This window comes from Leopardus geoffroyi, chromosome X (genome assembly GCF_018350155.1).
Source record: "Leopardus geoffroyi isolate Oge1 chromosome X, O.geoffroyi_Oge1_pat1.0, whole genome shotgun sequence".
NCBI classification, from domain to species: domain Eukaryota; kingdom Metazoa; phylum Chordata; class Mammalia; order Carnivora; family Felidae; genus Leopardus; species Leopardus geoffroyi.
The window spans coordinates 58,646,916-58,661,807 of record NC_059343.1 but is presented as its reverse complement, the minus strand read 5'-3'; the positions used below and the strand labels follow the sequence as shown (position 1 = coordinate 58,661,807).

At 44.6% G+C, this 14,892-nt stretch overlaps 2 protein-coding genes across 4 annotated transcripts in view; one reads left to right on the top strand and one right to left on the bottom strand.

Moving 5' to 3' along the window:
* Positions 1-1,997: 1,997 nt before the first annotated feature.
* LOC123594378 (leucine-rich repeat extensin-like protein 3) lies at positions 1,998-2,900 on the top strand. The gene has a single exon (XM_045471158.1). The coding sequence runs from the start codon at positions 1,998-2,000 to the stop codon at positions 2,898-2,900; it is 903 nt and encodes a 300-aa protein (XP_045327114.1).
* A 2,363-nt stretch (positions 2,901-5,263) lies between these two features.
* Positions 5,264-14,892, bottom strand: part of OGT (O-linked N-acetylglucosamine (GlcNAc) transferase) — a 36,687-nt gene continuing 27,058 nt past the window's right edge. For all 3 annotated transcript variants that reach the window (XM_045472515.1, XM_045472516.1, XM_045472517.1), the window contains 4 exons: positions 13,531-13,683; positions 11,620-11,872; positions 10,818-10,941; positions 5,264-7,528 (listed from right to left, as the gene is read on the bottom strand). In XM_045472515.1, coding sequence (XP_045328471.1) covers positions 7,354-7,528; positions 10,818-10,941; positions 11,620-11,872; positions 13,531-13,683 — 705 coding nt within the window. In that variant the 3' untranslated portion in view covers positions 5,264-7,353. The remainder of the gene's footprint in view (positions 7,529-10,817; positions 10,942-11,619; positions 11,873-13,530; positions 13,684-14,892) is intronic.

Here is a 14,892-nt window from a genome sequence, read left to right as displayed (position 1 = left end):
AATCAGGCATCAGGGCCTCCACTCACCCACTCACCCCCCCCTACTCAATCCCAGGAGGTCTTGCAGCATCAAGCCCATACCCCTCCCCCCTCCTCGCCAATCTTGCACCAATGAGGCATGGACGCCTCCACTCACCCGCCCAGCCCCCTCAACCCCAAGAGGTCTTGCAACCCGCCAAGACCCCTCCCCGCTCCCGCCAATCTTGCACCAATCAGGCATCAGGGCCTCCACTCACCCACTCACCCCCCCCCCACTCAATCCCAGGAGGTCTTGCAGCATCAAGCCCATACCCCTCCCCACTCTTCGCCAATCTTGCACCAATGAGGCATGGACGCCTCCACTCACCCGCCCAGCCCCCTCAACCCCAAGAGGTCTTGCAACCCGCCAAGACCCCTCCCCGCTCCCGCCAATCTTGCACCAATCAGGCATCAGGGCCTCCACTCACCCACTCACCCCCCCCTACTCAATCCCAGGAGGTCTTGCAGCATCAAGCCCATACCCCTCCCCCCTCCTCGCCAATCTTGCACCAATGAGGCATGGACGCCTCCACTCACCCGCCCAGCCCCCTCAACCCCAAGAGGTCTTGCAACCCGCCAAGACCCCTCCCCGCTCCCGCCAATCTTGCACCAATCAGGCATCAGGGCCTCCACTCACCCACTCACCCCCCCCCCACTCAATCCCAGGAGGTCTTGCAGCATCAAGCCCATACCCCTCCCCACTCTTCGCCAATCTTGCACCAATGAGGCATGGACGCCTCCACTCACCCGCCCAGCCCCCTCAACCCCAAGAGGTCTTGCAACCCGCCAAGACCCCTCCCCGCTCCCGCCAATCTTGCACCAATCAGGCATCAGGGCCTCCACTCACCCACTCACCCCCCCCAACCCCAAGAGGTCTTGCAACCCGCCAAGACCCCTCCCCGCTCCCGCCAATCTTGCACCAATCAGGCATCAGGGCCTCCACTCACCCACTCACCCCCCCCCCCACTCAATCCCAGGAGGTCTTGCAGCATCAAGCCCATACCCCTCCCCCCTCCTCGCCAATCTTGCACCAATGAGGCATGGACGCCTCCACTCACCCGCCCAGCCCCCTCAACCCCAAGAGGTCTTGCAACCCGCCAAGACCCCTCCCCGCTCCCGCCAATCTTGCACCAATCAGGCATCAGGGCCTCCACTCACCCACTCACCCCCCCCAACCCCAAGAGGTCTTGCAACCCGCCAAGACCCCTCCCCGCTCCCGCCAATCTTGCACCAATCAGGCATCAGGGCCTCCACTCACCCACTCACCCCCCCCTACTCAATCCCAGGAGGTCTTGCAGCATCAAGCCCATACCCCTCCCCCCTCCTCGCCAATCTTGCACCAATGAGGCATGGACGCCTCCACTCACCCGCCCAGCCCCCTCAACCCCAAGAGGTCTTGCAACCCGCCAAGACCCCTCCCCGCTCCCGCCAATCTTGCACCAATCAGGCATCAGGGCCTCCACTCACCCACTCACCCCCCCCCCCACTCAATCCCAGGAGGTCTTGCAGCATCAAGCCCATACCCCTCCCCACTCTTCGCCAATCTTGCACCAATGAGGCATGGACGCCTCCACTCACCCGCCCAGCCCCCTCAACCCCAAGAGGTCTTGCAACCCGCCAAGACCCCTCCCCGCTCCCGCCAATCTTGCACCAATCAGGCATCAGGGCCTCCACTCACCCACTCACCCCCCCCTACTCAATCCCAGGAGGTCTTGCAGCATCAAGCCCATACCCCTCCCCCCTCCTCGCCAATCTTGCACCAATGAGGCATGGACGCCTCCACTCACCCGCCCAGCCCCCTCAACCCCAAGAGGTCTTGCAACCCGCCAAGACCCCTCCCCGCTCCCGCCAATCTTGCACCAATCAGGCATCAGGGCCTCCACTCACCCACTCACCCCCCCCCCTACTCAATCCCAGGAGGTCTTGCAGCATCAAGCCCATACCCCTCCCCCCTCCTCGCCAATCTTGCACCAATGAGGCATGGACGCCTCCACTCACCCGCCCAGCCCCCTCAACCCCAAGAGGTCTTGCAACCCGCCAAGACCCCTCCCCGCTCCCGCCAATCTTGCACCAATCAGGCATCAGGGCCTCCACTCACCCACTCACCCCCCCCCACTCAATCCCAGGAGGTCTTGCAGCATCAAGCCCATACCCCTCCCCACTCTTCGCCAATCTTGCACCAATGAGGCATGGACGCCTCCACTCACCCGCCCAGCCCCCTCAACCCCAAGGTCTTGCAGCAACCTGCCAAGACCCCTCCCCCCTCCCGCCAATCTTGCAGCAATGAGGCATCAGTGTCTCCATTCACCAGCCCAGCCTCCCCCCGACAGCCCCAGGAGGTTTTACAGCAACAGGCCCAGACTCTGCCACCACCACCACCCCCCCCCCACCCCGCCAATATTGCACCAATTAGGCATCAAGGCCTCCACTCATCCGCCCTCCCCCCAGCCCCAGATCTTGCAGCAAAAAGCCCGGACCCCTCCCCGCTACTGCCAGTCTTGCACCAACCAGTCCTCGACACCTTACTCCCAGGTCTTACAGGCTCAGACCCCTTCCCCCTTCCACACCCAGCCAGGCTTGCACCATTCAAGCCTCAAAACCTACACTCACCCGCGCCTCCAGCCCCTCCTGTCCCCAGGTCTTACACCAACTGGGCCTCAAAATCTCCCTTACACCCCACTCGCCGCCGCTAGCAGATCAGGCATTGACCCTCCCCACACACACACTCCTACCCACCCTCCATTTGCCCCCATTTCTACCCCCTGCTCTGACCTCAGCCTGCCTTCCCTGATCAGGCATCGAATGCCCCGATGCCCTAGCCAGCACGCCACCTCCCCCACCACCACACCCCAGTCTCACCCAGCCAACCATTCTCAGGCCTAGGCGCTCCTCCGCAACAATTGTTCCCCTGTACAATCGCAGGCCACCTCCCCCAAGCCACTGCTCCCTCGGGCCCCCACTGGGATCCCTCAGGCCCCCCCGTTCCTCATCTTCGCTTTAGCACAGTATAACAAGGCTTAAAATCGCTTCTTCCAAAAGCCTTTTTTAAAAGTGGAAACAGACAACATATTTTGCCCTAATCTCAGTCCCAAGGTTCATGGACAGTGTCCAGGGCATATGGCGGTCCTGGTTTTAATTAAGCTCTCCTCAGCTAGGATGAGCTTCTAGATCGTTCCCGCTTCAGTACCCACCTCAGCCCCACCAAGCCACCTACCTGCTACAGCGGCCTCTGGTGAAGCTGACTGTTGCTCACCTCCAACTAGTAGTGGATGGCGTGGGAACTCCGGAGCAACTGAGAAGCCAGGCGCAAGACTTTTTATAGGCTCAGGCACGCTCCGCGGGAAGCGGGAAACTGACGTGTTGAGCTCCTCCCTGTACCCACCTATCACAGTGCGGTCACGCGGCAAATTTGAACTTCGTGGCTATGAACTCAAATTTGGCGCCCAGAGGCAGTGCTTCCGGAGTCAGGTCTATCACTTGCACGGGTGCCACTTGTTTTGTCGTGAAAGTGCCATTTCGTGCAGAGTTCAGGTCCCGGAGCCCGTTTCTGTAGTTTGCCGATCCCTAAAATGAGTTTTTTGGGTGACTCGGGAGAACTGGGCTGAATATTCCCACAGAAGTTTCATCTGTGAGAATTTGGATAAGCAAGCCCCAGCTCCTTGCTTGCATCGCCCAAACCTCTAAGCCTGTTTGCCCACCCTCCAAACTACTCTGAGCTAGGAGGAAACGGGGGAAAGCCACCTAGACCCCTAGATAAGAGCAAGGCATTTAATCCAACAGTGCCTGGCAACACCGGACGGTGACGTTTGTTTCCAGAACCCTCCAAACCCTGAAGATAGAGGGGTTGGTTACTTCAGGCTTTTTGGCACTTGCTCCAAACACACCGAGAAAAACATAAACTGGGCAAGTAAACGCTTTCTGGATGGTGCCCATTTCTCTGGCGGACACCCATACATTTCAGAATTTAAGCATTTAACCAACAGAATACAAATAAAACCTCCTTGTGTTTAAAGATATGAATAATATTAATATTGATTTCATGCTGGGCACTGTTCCAAGTATTCTATATGGGTTTAATGCTTAAGACACCTTAAAAATAGGCAGTGTCAGCACTCCTTTTACAGGGATCCCCTGGCTAGAGAGTGGCAGACCTGGGATTCAAACTCCAGCAGCCCTGGTTCCAAAATCCAAACTCTTAAGCACTAAACTGCCTACATGTATAAAGGTATTCTGAATGGATGGGGAACAAGTGACAAGGGGTTTATCATTAGAACCCTATCTCTACAACAAACTTACAAGTTTACCTCTACAAGCCTGGTCTATAAAAAAAAAAAAATGGGGGTTACATAAATGTGTCCCTTAGAAGTTTGGGCAAAGAACCAGAATGTTAGCTGTAGTTACTATGAAGAGGCATGTGCTTCAAGTAAAAAGTGGGTTAGGACTGGAATCAAATCATGTTACACAAGCTCATTCAGGACACACAACTCCTTTAGACTGAAGGCAGGAGAAACTAAAGTAGACTGAAAATAACCCAGGCAGATTCAAAACATACAGAAGAAGGTAGGGGTAAGAATGTTTATGAGTAGGCTACTGGACACCTTTCTGCCCCCACCACCTCTTAGGAAACACACACCAGACCATTTAGGGCTTTGAGAGTCACAACCCACAGAAAAGGGGGGGTGGCATAAATCAGCTGAAATTTATTCATTTTTAATGTAAACACTATGCACAACCTGAGGCTTGAATGCACGACCCCAAGATCAAGAGTCACATGCTCTACCAACTGAGCCAGCCAGGTGCCCCTGAAATTTTATTGAACAAAATTTCCCCATTTATTATCTCTGAGAAAATGGGCAGCTAAACAGCCTGCTTTGGTCCCTGATGCACCGATATCCTCCCTCATACCTGTGGCTGAGTTCAAATACCGAGCATGAATGAATGGCCCACACAAAGAGTAAGACTACAGCGACAGATGAAGCCAGAGCAGTCATAAGCCAAACAACAACAAAAAAAACATGAATGGGTGTGCTGGGAGTTACAGGCTCTGTCCTCATTGTAACGGGTCATAAACCAACCCCACCCCCTCTAGGACACCTGAGAAAACTAACTCTTAATATTGCAGCTACACTAGGGAAATCTGGTCCTTTTGTTGTTTGCAGCTGTTCACATGTAAGCTTCATCACTGGATGACCCAATTATTCTGTCCAACGCTCAATTTAACAGAACACAAAATACATCAGCCACAGTAAGGGCAAATCATTCATTTATTGTTTAAGGATCGCAAGACAACATCTGGATTTCTGTAGCACAATTTAAATGTTTACTTTTTTGATAAAGCAGAGTATAATAGAAAAAACAATTAGTTTCCAATAATATCTATATCTCTATTCAGAATTAGGTCTTCCACAGACATGTTACCTGGAAACAAAAGCCTATTACAATAAGCAAAGCTTCAACCAGAGCGGCTACTTTTCGTGCCAGGAAAAAGTTCATCCCTATAGGAGGAATGATGTGCTATGTAAAATGGCTGTAAGGCCACAGCCTTGAGGGCACTGGAAGTATATTATCCTATTCCACATGAAGTAGTTTGGTGAATTTCAAACATCAGTTTATCTGCAACCATGCTGGCAACCTTTAACTGACAGTTCAATCGGGTAAAAAATAAATTAAATCCCTAAACTGATGTTTCTTGATTTACATTGTTAGAAGGTACACACAGTTCATTACCATGTAATTCTGGCAAGAATTACATCGGAGACTCCTTGCTCAGATTTTGGTTAACAGTAAGAATCTTTCAGAAATTCAAGTTCTTATTAATCAATAATTTGTCAACTAGGATACATTCAGGCATCAGCTGCAACTACAGAATAGGTGCACTGCCTCAGCGCTTTGGAAAGACATTATAATCTAGAACACTACTAGCAGACAAAAATTATCTGTTACTGGATAGCATAAGTACAGTACAGCAACACAAAACATATATTCATATGTTGGCTTGTTTAAGCCTCAAGCCCTCGATCCTTTGCTGAAATTCAATAATTTTATTCCTATGGTTTTTAATACCAAGAACTCAAGCTCCAGGAGGGCTAAAGTCTAATTTGTACTCCAAACCAAGTAGCAGTGCAGTTTGCTACCACTGAGGCTGATCCGTACAGACTTCAAGTCCAGAAGACAGTTATTATATAATACCCTAGAAGGTCTGAAAAATAATTACTCATTTACACAGCTGGTCCTTCAGCTTTTTACCTATGTTTTCTGATGAACATTATTCAATGTACTGAAGAGAACTGTGACTTACTGATCAAATATGCGAATACTTATACTTACCTGGGATTTCATTTCTGCTGAAAGAAATAGGAAGAACAGGACTCACTTAAAAAAACAAACTTGAGAAAGGAAGGTAAAAATCTTATCACACACTATCACTTTTGGAAGCAGCATAGAGGGGCAGTCAAAGGTAAAACACTGGTGAAATAGGTCAAAACTAGGCCCAAAAAATCTATATCATCATCATCAATGGCAGTACCACAACTACGCCCTGCATAATTATCACTCCTAAGAATCTTCATTTGGCACCAGATGACGTGTTTAAGAGAAACACTCTGGGATGTTTAAAATCAGACTTCGTTTCGTCAGCTGAGTTACAGGAGAAATTTTAAAGTGGGGGAAGGGAAGAGAAGGAAATGGGAAACGGACCAGAAAAACAAAATGTTTAAGTCATCATCTAAACCAACAAAGCACTGATAGTTCCAAACATTAGGTCAGACACTAAAATGACTGATATAGGCTCAAGTGGTTTATAAAACCTATAAAAAGACTACACCAGCAAAGTCCCCGTTAATCTGTAGAGTTCAGAAACTAAAACAAGGGGCAACATTTTAGCTTAAAACCTTATCTCAAGAGAATCATATACACTTCACGTGAATAAAAATACCTGAAACCAAACATTTTTAAAAGCTCCAATACCCAAAATATAAAGAAAAAATTAATTCAGAAGACTTATCAATCCATGGAATCACAAAAAGGCTGGACAATCTCCATCTCCCCTCCACACTAACCATCCCATGGAAGACCAAAGGAGAGCAGACCTTCCAGACCTACGCACCACCTGATTGCTGCAAAATTCTGTGGAGATTCCTTGTGGGACAGCAGTTTCCCATCTCGTGTCTCTCCCTATCATGCAGGAAGCAAGTCTGGCTGTGCTATTCTATGATCATTTGTCACCCATCTGCAACATGATACTGTACAGTAAGTAAAAAGTACGTTCTCTAGTTCCCTTTCCCTGGAAAGTTGAGGCTCAGGTACAGGGGTAATCTCCTGTTCACACAGTCTTTATTTAGGCCGACTCAGTGACTTCAACAGGCTTAATCATGTGATCAGGTTTGTTGCCAGCTGCATAATGCTCCCACATCTGTAGATAGAGCCGCTCTAGTTCCATTGTGTATTGTTTGGTGTTGAACAGAGGGCTAGATATTCTCTGCTTCCAGACTTTGCCACGGATTTTCTTCAGGCTAGGTAAGAAAACAAAAAGAACCAAGTTTTAAAATCAGAGCAGAAACTCAGAACTAGCCCTCATAAATACCTAGTTACCTCTGTGGTAAAATACATGACTGAACTTCACACAATTTTCTCTCCTGATTGGCCACCCTGACCTCAAGGTTGAAAAATTAAAGGGTCACAACTAACATAATGCTAACACTTACAATCAAGTTTACCTCCATGTCCTCTGAAAATACTCAGCTCATTCCTAAAGAAGTATATGCAAGAGACACCATGCTTTCCCCCGTCATCTCATTTCTATCTTTAAAATAGGGGCGCTGGGGTAGCTCAGTCGGTTAAGCGGCCGACTTCGGCTCAGGTCATGATCTCGCGGTCCGTGAGTTCAAGCCCCGCGTCGGGCTCTGTGCTGACAGCTCAGAGCCTGGAGCCTGTTTCGGATTCTGTGTCTCCCTCTCTCTGACTCTCCCCCGTTCATGCTCTGTCTCTGTCTCAAAAATAAACGTCAAAAAATAAAATAAAGAATTGACAAGGACACATGCCTACTCCTATGTATTACTGGTTAGAATGTACACTGCTTACCCTTTTGGTAAGCGATTTACCAATGTGTGTGTTAAGAAACTTAAATGGCCATAACCCTCTGACATATCATGAACACTTTTAAATCTATTCACAAGAAATAATCAGAGATACAGGCAAACCTGGCCATGCAAAGATGTTCACTGAAGCATCATTTACAATAGCCAATGCACAACATATGAAGTATTCAATTTATGAATATCTTAATAAGAAAAATACCCTAAGGGATAAGAAATGTACTATATTTACTGCCATCATTTCCCCCTTGTATATGAACTGTTTATTTCGATATTTAAAAAAAAAAAGTGTTCCAGGGCTTCTGAGTGGCTCAGTCGGTTAAGCATCCAACTCTTGACTTCAGCTCAGGTCATGATCTCACGGTTCATGAGTTTGAGCCGCGCACTAGGCTTTGCACCGATAGTGTGGAATCTGCTTAGGATTCTCTCTCCCTCTCTCTCCCTGTCCCTTCCCCACTTGCACATTCTGTCTCTAAATAAATAAATAAATAAATAAATAAATAAATAAAATGCATAAATAAATAAAAACATTTAAAAAAAAAAGTGTTACGAATATCACCAAGACCATGGTTCTGCTCAGAGACAGGAAAAAAAAAACCAATTAATCCTTCTGGGAAAAAGGGAAAAGAATTCTCTACTCCTCTTCTAAAAATGTAATTTGTCACAAGATTCTTCTTCTGTGGAGACAATTACTACTAGAGCAAGAAGCTGGACCACTCCTATACGTTTTTAAAAGCAATAAAAAAAATTTCAATGTCTGTTGTGACAGAACTAGTACAATGCCTACACATTATCTGTCGGCCTCAACCCAACCATAATCATATTAATGCTACCTTCCAGATAAAAGTACGTCAGTGCTCTATCTTATGTTTCTAAGTTCTGTATGTCACCAGGAGAATGATATGGTACATCCATACAATGAAATACTATTCGGCAATAAAAAAGAATGAAGTACTGATATAAGCCAGCATCATGGATAAACCTCACAATGTTATCCGTAAGTGAAAACATTCAGAGTACAAACTGTACGGTTTCATTTATATAAGGCAAAACAAAGTTTTGATGGGGGAAAAAATCAGAACAGGAATAGTCTCTGAAGGTTGGTGTGGAGGATGAACTAACAAGGAACACGAGGGAACTTTCTGCAGTGAGGATAATGTTCTATATACTGTCATGGGTTTGGGTTATAAAGGAATGTCTCAAAACTCAAATTTAAAATTTGTATATTCCACTGTATATAAATTCTGCCTCAAAAAAAAATTAAACTCTAGTTAACGATGTCCATTCTAAAGTACGGATGTCTGCAATTCACTTCAAAACCAATCAAATAATATGGACTGCTAGATGGATAGAGGAATAAATGGGAAGATACATGATTAAGTATACAAAGATGTTAGTGGTAAAATCTAGGCAGCAGGTAGAGAAGTGTTTACTATAAAATTGAAAAATTTTATAACAGAATGTTGGGAAAAAGTATTGTATGAAATCAACTAAGCTCTAAAATTTTTTTTTTTAAATACACTAAAAGATTTACTATAGTTATATTGGACTGAAGAACACCTATCTTACTTTTTTTAATGGCTGGATTCAAAATTTTCAACCATTTTTCTTAGATGTATATGATGTTCAATAGAGAAATTTTTGAAAATAAATGCTTCATATCTTTTGAATGCTTACCAAGAACTTTTGTAAGTGCGTTACATGGAACGCCTTTTTTTAATCCTCAAGTCTCTGCAAGGTAGGTACTATCCTTCATCCCCATTTTGCAGATGGAAAAACCAAGGCACAGAGACTAAATTGCCCAAAGTCACAAAGCTCGTAAGTGGGAGAGCATGGATTCAAACCCAGGCAGTCTAATTCAAAGACGGTGCTTTTTTAAACTTCTCTAGAATATGCTACTTCTCGGAAAAACACAAAGAAAAAAATTACCCATAACACCGAAAGAAAAGCCTCATTTAAGAGAGAAACACTACTTCATTGTATGGCTAAAGCATCACTTATCTAAGCACCACCCCTCTAATTCCCACCCACTTGGGGCACTGAAGTTATGCTCCCCCCCCCCCTTATGCTACAGTGAAGATTTGGCCCTATTAGCGTCAAAGGTCTGGTTTTTGTTTCGTTTTTTTAAAACGCTCTTAAAATCTTCGAGGAAGGGTTATACCAACTTACTCACTGTATGAAATGTATGAAAAAGCCAGCACCTCAGTGCTCCCTCAATGGTATCATATTAAAAATATTTTATTTTGTAGGCAAATACTGGGTATAACACAGTGTTATATCTATACTTCTACAGAGGCTGAAACGTTTCCCCTGTTAACCATTTGTATTTCCACTTCAGTGACTTGTCTGCTCATTTCCTTATTTACTTTCCTATTAAAGAATTTAAGATATAAATGTTCTTCAGTCTTTCTATAGCCAGGCTACTATTACTTGACATCAGAAACGAAAGATTTTTTTCCCCCTGTTGCCTGCCTTTTAATTTTCTTGACTCACTTTTATTCAGCCATTTACCCTTTACATAGTAAAACCTATTGGCCACTGTGTTTACGAAAGTTTAGAAAGTTCTCTCATCTAGAGATCGTACAACTAATCCACCTATTTCATATTAGCCTTCTTTACTGATTTCATTTCCTAACGCCTATATTCCCTCTAAATTTTCTGCATCTATCTCCTTTACCATGCAATTTGTTCATAGAAGTTTACTTACTATTCTAGATCCGTTCCTAGTTTCACAGCTATGTCTTCATATTCTTGTCTATTTTTAGCAATAAGCTCAAGACAACCTAAACAAGTGAGCTGGGAAGCTGCAACTCGAGAAGCAAGCGTCTCTCCTGTAATAAAAAAGGGAACAAACTGCATGTCTGAGAATGTAAACAGCAGTTATTGTTATTTATGTTAAGTACCCACACAATACAGAGGAGGAGAATGAAGCAAAGTGCTTAGACACGAACAAAGCTCATTTATCATCTTGCCCTAAACGCTGTTTCTAGTACACAAATTTTCACCTAAAAATGTCTCCCCAGGGAGATTTTAAAAACAACAAGGAAAAGGGGCACCTGGGTGGCTCAGTCAGTTAAGTGTCTGGCTCTTAGTTTCGGCTCAGGTCATGATCTCACGGTTTTGTGAGATCGAGCCCTGCATCAATCAGGCTCTACACTGACAGCACAAACCTGCTTGGGATTCTCCGTCTCCCTCTCTCTCTGCCCACTGGCCCCCACTCGCGCTCTCAAAAGAAATAAACTTCTAAAGATATGTTAAAAGGAAATAAAAAATAAATAAAAAGAACAAGGAAGGGGCGCGCCTGGGTGGCTCAGTTGGTTAAGTGTCTGACTCTTGATTTCAGCTCAGGTCATGATCCCACGGTCCATGAGTTAGAGCCTTGCATCAGGCTCATGCTGACAGCATGGAGCCTGCTTGGGATTCTCTCTCCCTCATCCTCTCTCTCTCAAAATAAACTTTAAAAAAATAAAAAGGACAAAGAAGATTCCTTTGATTTATCAGCAACTCACCTGGCATAGTTACCATGGGTGTTCCTGCCCAGAGGACATCCATCCCCGTGGTGTGCCCATTACAGAGCGGAGTGTCCAGGCAGACATCAGCCAGCTGGCCTCTCCTGACATGCTCCTCTTTAGGAGCAACAGGTGAAAAAATGATACGGTTCTGGGGAAGGCCCATGTTTTGCGCATATTGTTGGATATTAGGTTCTCCTACTGCTGGAAAACGCAACAGCCACAGCACACTATTGGGAACCCGCTTCAGAATCTGAAATGGGGAAATAAGAATAATTTTTAGTAGCAGCTCCACCCTTCTCAAGAAAGGCTCCCATAGAGCTCTAATAATTCTAGCAGTCTACTCTTGTCACCCACAGAGCAGCCTGCTGTGAACTTTGTCTTTCCTTCATAGATGAATGAGATCAACTGAATCATACATTCCTGTTCTGCTTAGCTGTCCCCAGAGTTCAAAGAAAGAGAAGACTGATGTAAGACACAAAACAAGTTACTAATTGGCAAAATCTGAGGCAGCTGCGTCCTATGGGAATTGTTACTGGCAGTGATTTTTGTCGATGAGATAGAAATTTTCCATCTCAAATTTTAAATCCCCCACCATGACACAACAAATAAAGTCAGCTCACACTTGCCCAACTTTATGTGCTTAATCAAGATTAGGTGTCAGCAGACTTTCTGTAAAGGACTGGAGAGCAAATACTTTCAGCTTTGCAGCCACATGGACTCTGTTATAACTGCTTGATTCTGCCCTTGTCACTGGAAAACAGCCATAGACAATATGCAAACAAGCTTGTGTGTCAATAAAATTTTATTTACAAAAACAGGCAGTGTGCTGGATTTGGTCCACAGGCCATAGTCTTGCCAACTCCTGATTTAGATCTACACCTATTCAATGTTACCACACAAGTTTACCATCCCTTCCCTGAAAGATAAGAGAACAGATGGATTTCAGATTTCAAAAAAGCAGTATAGTACATATATATAATACCCTCAGCAGCAACTCCCTATAAACAAACACACTAGTACCTCTGCACTGAGATGTAGGAATACTCATATTAATTAGAATATATAAAAGACCAAAAAGCAGCCTAACATCAGTTTAGGGCAGGTGTGCTGTCAAATAAATTTGCCATAAACTTTTGAAAAAGCTGTTAGTTTTTGGATTTTTTTGAACACTTGCAACTAAAGATTAAGGGATAGTAAGCCTGTACTCATCGGCTTTCTCTTCCACCCACATCTTTCCTTTTAAACACACACACACACACACACACACACACACACACACACAATCTCATATTTTAGCTCTATATAAGAGCCAGTTATATTAAAGTTTAAAACTTTCAGGGGTCTTGTTTGTGCAAACTGGTCTGATGAATGGACTGACAGGTAATGGCATAAATCAATTCCTTCCTGGTTATAACTCTACAGTATTGCAAGAATGTTAAGTATGGGCAGATGTACACCTTTGCTATCAGTTTAGACAATGGGCTGGCAAACTAGAACCTGGAAGCCAAATCTGGCATGTTGCCAGTTTTGGTAAATAAAACTTTATTGGAACACACCTACACTCACTCATACATTTACACAATGTTTAATGGTGTTTTCCTGCTCCAATGGCAGAGTTCAGCAAATGTTAACAGGGTATGGACTGCAAAACCAAAAATATATACAAGATGGCTCTTTAAGAAAAAGTGTGATCCCTGGTGTTGAATACATAAATTAAAAAGGCTCATGCTGTAATATTTAGACGCTGGAAAGAGAAATCAAAAACGTCTGAAAAACCTACTCTTTTCAACATTTTAGAAATGAGCACAACAGCTCCTGAATAGGGATAGAGGGCAGCCTCAGCGAAACGGCCTACATAATAATCTTTAGTAGTCTCTAGACATGAATTATGAATCTATGCATACTCACGTTTGCCCACATCTGCAGAGTAGAAGGGTCAATTTTGTATAACTGATTAAAATTACAGTACACAATGGCATCTTCTGGTAACCCATACTGGGAACGGGTGGTTACAATAATGGTACGAGGAACCTCCTCTCCAGTGGCAGCTTTATTGTTAATCTAGAACAAGAAAAACAACATGATTACATTTACAGTCAGCACAGTCTCAAATGACATAATACTCTACGTGGAAAACCTGAAAGACTCCACCAAAAAACTGTTAGAACTGATACATGTATTCAGCAAAGTCGCAGGATAAAAAATCAATGTACAGAAATCTGTGGCATTTCTATACACCAATAATGAAGCACAAGAGAAATCAAGGAACCAATCCCATTTACAATAATAGTAAAAACCATAAAATACCTAAGAATAAACCTAAGCAAAGAGGTAAAAGATCTGTATGCTAGGGGCGCCTGGGTGGCTCTGTTGGTTGAGCATCCGACTTCGGCTCAGGTCATGATTTCATGGTTCTTGGTTTCTAGCCCGGTATCGGGCTCTGTGCTGACAGCTCAAAGATTGGAGTCTGCTTCAGATTCTGTGTGTCTCCCTCTCTGCCCCTCTCCCACTCATGCACTATTAAAAATGAATAAACGTTAAAAAAAAATCTATCTGTTGAAAACTATAAAAAGCTTATGAAAGAGACTTATGAAGACGACACAAAAAATAGAAAAACATGCCATGTTTACGGATTGGAAGAATATTCTTAAAATGTCAATACTACCCAAAGCAATCTACACATTCAATGCAATCCTTGCCAAAATAATACCAGCATTCTTCACAGAGGTGGAACAAACAATTCTAAAATGTGTATGGAACCAGAAAAGACCCTGAATAGCCAAAGCAATGTTGAAAAAGAAAACCAAAGTTGGAGGCATCACAATTCTGGACTTCAAGCTGTATTACAAAGCTGTAATCATCAAGACAGTATGGTACTGGCACAAAAACAGACACACAGATCAATGGAACAGAATAGGGAACCCAGAAATGGACCCACAGAAGTGTGGTCAGCTAATCTTCAACAAAGCAGGAAAGAGTACCCAATGGAATAAAGACAGTCTCTTCAGCAAATGGTGCTGGGAAAACTGGATGGCGACATGCAGAAGAATGAACCTAAACCACTTTCATACACCATACACAAAAAATAAACTCAAAATGGATAAAAGACCTAAATGTGAGACAGGAAACCATCAAAATCCTATGGAGAAAACAGGCAAAAAACCTCTTTGACCTTGGCTGCAGCAACTTCTTATTTGGCATGTCTCTGGAGGCAAGGGAAACAAAAGCAAACATGAACTACTGGGACCTCAAGATAAAAAGCTTCTGCAC